This window comes from Pteropus alecto, unplaced genomic scaffold (genome assembly GCF_000325575.1).
Source record: "Pteropus alecto unplaced genomic scaffold, ASM32557v1 scaffold96, whole genome shotgun sequence".
Classification (NCBI taxonomy): domain Eukaryota; kingdom Metazoa; phylum Chordata; class Mammalia; order Chiroptera; family Pteropodidae; genus Pteropus; species Pteropus alecto.
Window position 1 is genome coordinate 396,728 of NW_006438979.1, and position 6,109 is coordinate 402,836.

At 50.0% G+C, this 6,109-nt stretch overlaps 1 protein-coding gene across 1 annotated transcript in view; it reads left to right on the forward strand.

Moving 5' to 3' along the window:
• The window catches only part of PRKX (protein kinase X-linked), a 23,728-nt gene extending 18,875 nt beyond the window's left edge, over positions 1 to 4,853 (forward strand). The window contains exons 5-7 of the mRNA XM_025049757.1: positions 1,081 to 1,158; positions 1,627 to 1,776; positions 2,839 to 4,853. Of these exons, the coding sequence (XP_024905525.1) occupies positions 1,081 to 1,158; positions 1,627 to 1,752 (204 nt within the window). The 3' untranslated portion in view covers positions 1,753 to 1,776; positions 2,839 to 4,853. The remainder of the gene's footprint in view (positions 1 to 1,080; positions 1,159 to 1,626; positions 1,777 to 2,838) is intronic.
• The last annotated feature ends 1,256 nt before the right edge of the window (positions 4,854 to 6,109 follow it).

The window sequence follows — 6,109 nt, forward strand, 5'->3', positions numbered from 1 at the left end:
TCTATCATCTGTACCTATATATAGCTATCCATATAGCTGTCTACTGTTTGTCTGTGTATCTATCTATCTATCTATCTATCTATCTATCTATCTATCTCTCATCTGTCTATCTGTGTGTATCCACATCGTAACACCTTAGCATCTGCACTAGAGTTCAAACTACTTTAGAGTGAACTTCAGGTGTCACCCGCCTTCTGTCGACTTCCCTCAGGGTTCCTAACAGGCAACAGATATTTGTTCTTTGACTTCAATGTCGGCAGAAAGTATATATATTTTTTTTCCAGTAAGAAAAGAAGAAGCGTTGTAAACAATAGGATGAGAGAGAAAAAAGAAACAGTTCAGACCCCTGTTTCTTCCCTTTTGTGGTTATACTAAATGAGAATTTTTCCTTTAGCTGGCAAAAGAGAAGTTAAAACTTTCAAAATTATGAACTGAGATCCTTTTAAAAAAAAAATCGAGTTCAAATCCACTGGCTCCGATAGTACAGGATTCACGTGTTTCTTTCTTACGACTTCCGGCACTGAATTGATTTTAAAAGTTGCTACGAATACAGTAACAAGGGACAAGGCCATCGTCCAAGGCGGAGAAGGAGGGAGGGACTCTCAGAGGTGTCAGTTGGTGTCTGCCGGCCGGCTGGCGGCTCCACACCAGACAACGAAATGGAGGGACAGTCACGCAGGTGGTTAATCGGAGGCGACGCTGAGTAGTTGTTACGGTCTCTGATCTGGGACTTCCTTCAAGGCTTGGTCCCGTGACCCCCTTGCTGGGTGACACACAGCACTTTCTATTTATTGAACTTCAGCTTGCGCGTCCGTACGATCAAGGGGTTGGATGGCACAGGGCATCATCGAGGTGAAAACAGGCAACGCACTTGGACGTGGCCATCTGTTGACTTCCATGCCAGGAGGTTGACGTGTGATTACACCTCATCCTTTGGTGGGGCGTAGCACACACGTCAGCGTGGTGGCTGCTGGTTGCTCCTGTAAAGAGAAGCCAGTGACACGCGCTCCAGGGCCGGGCACTCTAAGCATTTTGTGTGTGTGTGTGTGTGTGTGTGTGTTCTGTGTGTTTCTTTTGAAGAACGGGGCAGACGACGTGAAGCGGCATCGCTGGTTCCGTGCAGTGGACTGGGAGGCCGTGCCCCAGAGGAGGCTGAAGGTATGGCGCGCGTCGGCGGGCGACCCCGAACCCACATGCCTGGGTGGTCCATAGTTCCTTCGCACAGTGCGGCCCATGCCCTCGAGCCATCGATACGCCGCGTTCCCGATGCGGTCAGCATCTCAGCGCCGCCGGACCGGCGCCGGGGCCGGGCTGACACCCCAGCTCTGTCAGTGGGACTCGTAGAGCACGGGCTCCATCCCTCACTAGCCCCGCGTGACCGCGACGAATCTGGTCACCCCGCTTTCTAACGGGGAACGGTCAGTGCCACGTCACAGATAAAAAGCGTGTGCCTGCGGTGACGCTGGTAGAGTCGATGGCGGGCTTCGTGGGGGTCATTGTCATGGGGCCGGAGGACGTGTGTGGTACGTGTCCTGCACGGGCTTATCGTGTGGAGTCAGTGGAGATGTGCTAAGTGGCGGACACCGCGTCCTTCTAACTGTGCCTCTGCTTTGCTCGATGTCGTAGCCTCCCATCGTGCCCAAGGTGTGTGGCGAGGGCGATACGTCCAACTTCGAAGCGTACCCCGAAAACGACTGGAACACGGCCCCTGCGGTGTCACCCAAAGACCTGGAAGTCTTCAAGAACTTCTGAGGACAGGAGTCCGCCTCTGGGAAGGTACCCTTCTGCTTTGAGTAGTTAACACAGTAGGGTTGACAGGACCCCATGTCAAGCAGATACCGATGACCGAGTGGGACTTTTGTCACCCATTCGGACACGAGCCACGGAGCAGACGGAGAGGGTCCTTCCAGGCGTCAGCCTAACAGACACCCCAGGGGTGTCGCTCAGGGGGTATGGGTGGCCTGGAGGCATCAGCGTCACCTCCAGGATGTAAATCCGCAAACGTGTGTGTCTGCCAGGGCCGCCGAGTCAGATCGCGTAAGGCATTTGTGTGTGCCTCAGTGTTCGAGAGGCACGCCGTTTTTCTGCTGCTTGTGGTTTTCTGTTTGTTTGTTTGTTTGTTTGTTGCTGAGAAACCTTGAGTTCTTGCGTTACGACAACTCTGAGTTCCAGGGCGGTGTCCTCACGTACTGAAACGACCGAGTATTTTCAAAAGGGTTCTTTTGGGTCCCTTGTTGTTAAAATGTGATCGTATGGAATTTGCTGAAATTAAAAAGAAAAAAGATTTTGAGCTCATCGTGTCCTTGAACGTTTGACGGTCTGAGACTCTAACTACGGAGCCTGTGGCTGCGAGACTCAGGAGGTCGAGCGTTTTCCACATTGGGAGCGGCCCGAGGTCACGCGCTGGTACCACGCGGGCGTTACATCATCGGCGTTGCTCGTGGCGTGGGAAGGAGGGCGTGAGGACAGCGGGCAAGAACAGGGGCTCCGCCTCATTCTGCCTTCGACTCTAATCCACGAGACAGTGTTTGTCTTGCCGCAAAGCCTGTCGAAACGGAAACCATCTTTGCTTCGGCCGTCGATCCTCTTCCGTACCGTGCGCGAGGGGGAGACGGTGGGATAACTCGATGGCTGAGGACATCGCATGACATGGAACCCTCCCTTCGAGACCCTTTGCGCTGTCTCACGAGCCACCGACCCTTCTTAGAACCCGAGCCTGTGGCCCTGTGCGACGAGAATCGTCCAAACAGTGGGCTCGCTTTTGCGTCGTTACGAGCAACGCGCCGTTTATCCGTCTCGTTAGAAACTAACCAAACGCTCTGTCTTCTTTCCTCCCAGAAACTGGAAGAGTGGAGCCTGCCTGGGAAAGACGCTGCGTGGATGCAGAGCCGGAGGAGCGCGTTCTTGCTGTGTGTGACAGGGACGGCGCCCCACTTACGCACTGTCGTTTGAAGACGCGGTGGCCAGCGGGCCTCCTGGCACCTGCGTTATTTCGGCAACTGGAAATGCGTCCCCCCCTCGGCTGCGCCTTCTCCCTGAGCACCGGGCTTCGACTGTGATGCCTTGTTTTTTTTCTCACCGACTCAACTTTCTCAGTTCGAACCGAACGTGCATATGCATAACCACAAACTGCGTACGTGTGTGTGTGTGTGTGTGTGTGAGTTTGTGCGAGTGCATTAAAAACGGTATGTGCGTTGATGTAACTGTTCATGCTTTGCGGAGCCTGTGACACTGAGTTTTCAGTTTTGTTTTGTTTCGTTTTTTAAGAATTTATGCTCTTGGGGACAAAAATCTAAAAAGGAAGAAGTGTGCTTTTTTTTTTTTTTTCCTACTTTCTGTGCATTTTTCGTTATTCGTGAAGAAAACGTCACGTGACATTCTATAGCTAACATCTTTAAAGCTTTATATCTGGTGATTTTAGGTCTAGAAACCAAAAGGAAGAGAAAGAGACGTGGGTTAGAATCTTAGTCCGAGAATGACCCGTGACCATTCAAGTTATCTAAGGAGTGAAACAGTCAAAAAACTTTTTTTTTTCTCCAAAATTTCATATCGCAGGAAGGATACCTATTAAAATCTCTCACATACCCGTCCCAAAGCTAACAGATGAGTCGACATTGGCTGAGTGGCACCGACGACCTTCGTGCAAAGCTTTCCTTTTAATTTTCATGTGGAAAAAGTAAACAAATGACCCGCAGGACGTCGGCTTTCATCGTGGTCGATCGAACGTTGCTCGTCTCTGCTGCGTTTCTTCTCTCTTTGCAAACGGCCAAGTTGAGTCCGTGCGGCACACTTCGGTCTCATGGTTGAGGTCACACTCGAGCAGAGGGACCCGTGTGGGTGACGTGTCTTCTTTTCGGACCCGCTCGTGAAGACGGCGTGACAAGCATCCTGCGAATATTTGCTCTCAGGACCGGCAAGGAAAGCGAGACGCCGAGTTGGCCGCAGTGGACGTGGCTCTGCCCAGAAACGGGACACCGGCCGACGTCCCTGGAGTCTGTGCTGTCCCCGTGTTTCGATGCCTTTGCTCCACTCCTGCTTCTGCTTCCTGAGTGTGAACTTTGCTGTCCCAACCCCAAGGGGCTGCCCGTTCCCCGCTGCCTCCGACTCGGCCGGAGAAGCAGAGCTGCCCAAACCCGCTGTGTGTCCACACCCGCGGGGGCCTGTGTGTTTGAGAAGTAGATCCCAGGGCCTTCGATGACGACAGGGCTCCGACGTGGAGAGCTGCCGTTTGAGGAACTCCTGCTTTTTTATTAAAAAAAATAAATAAATAGAAACATGTCAAAGGAATGCATTCACCTATGAGATCCGGCCGGGTTCCACTGACGAATGACCAGGCAAAGGCACTGTGTGTTTGAGAACGAAAATGACCAGAACTCACACCCACAAAAGCTTTAAAGCACAATGACGTCCAAGAGCAGAATCGTCCCTCCCTCTCATCCACGACCGAGTCTTCAGGTGGAAAGAGACTCGGGAGCGGAGCGTGAGCACGGAATGCCGCGAAATAAACCGTTTACCGGGAGTGACTCAGTGAGAAGCCATCTCCAAAGGGCGCGCTGCACACGTGTCCCCACAGAACCGTGTTCTCAGCCTGTCCTCGGCCACCGTCCTGTCTGATGGGAGCAGAAGGCCACGGCCGGCTAAAACTTGAGCAGCTTCTGAACTGTTTTGTCACTAACCGTTAGCTTACACCGACAAAGTGACTTCGCACTGAGATGTGGGCGTAGAAACAAAATCCTATGTCATGACTCCTGACTATAAAGTAAATAATAATAATAATTACTGTTATGTTACAGCCTTCTGCTCTAAAAAAAAAAAAAAAGAAACACCATCCTCAAACATGAAAAAAAATTCTACATAAGCGTATTCACCCATCTGCATATTTTTAGGTTTAGTTCTTACTGTCCAGAATTTAATGAATGAGATAAAAATTGCCTCAAGGAAGCATGAAATGCATTGCCTTAATTTTGAACAAATCTGCCGGAAAAACAAATGTTTGAATACGTCGATGACATTATTCTTTAAAAACATTATCGTCTGCCATCACCCATTAACCATGCAACACAAACTGTAAATTAAAAGGGATTTCAAAAACACTCGGTGGTCTTAAACTCGCCTTCAACAGTCTTGCCAATTTTAGTACCTGGAGTGGCACACACTACGTGTGAACTGCCCGTGGCAGGGCTGGAAATAAGTGGCGTGACATAATTCAAGGGCCGCTTTAATCCAGATGAGCCTTAAACGCATGGGACGCTCCATGCGTATAGTTGAAAAATAGTTTCCTCAGCGGGGACATTCTGAAATGCCCATGCATCTACGATCAAATATAATCAATATGCAATGTTTTGAAGAAAATTCATGGAAGTAATCGTAAAATTCAGGTCAGAAGTTACAGATTTGGTTTATGCAACATCGAGAGTTCAAAGGCTTTCTTAAATAAGACTGCTATCAAAAAAGGATCTTTAAGAAGAGATATATTCAGGTGGATCTTGTCCTAACAAAAATGTCACTAGCCTCCCCCGATCTGCGTCTCTGGGAAGGAAATAAAATCACGATGATCCCTCAGCAAGCAGATCATGCATTTGTATCGGCCGACTTCCCACGCCTTCCAGACAGAAGTCGGAATTCTCAGCGTAAACATCTGTTGCCGGCGTTGGGCAAATCGTGGTTTCTGCTGTCAATGGCACGGTAGCCAAAGAGACCCTGGCAACAAGGTCCACGTGCCCACTTTTCGCCATTGTGTTGGTTTAAGACGCCTCTTCCCATCCACGCCCAGGGAGCAGCTACACAATCACCTGTTTATAAATGTCTAGAACGTTGTGTTTCATTCTACACATCTAAACTTCAAGGCCAGCTCGCTACCAATGACAGCATCCCCAGCAGCGCTAAACGTTTGAGTGACGTGGGATGCATTTGCCTTTTCTAAGTTGACCTAAGTTGCCTCTAGATGTTGGACCTCTTTAACTGTAAACATATGGCCCAGGCGCCTCTCTATAGGGCCACTGCCCAGGGGGAGCACGTCGGGCTACGGCAAACCCCGTTACAGCATCAAAATCCTGTCTGGCTACTTGGTTAATGGAGTGCAGAAAAAACATACTTGGTTAGATTTTTT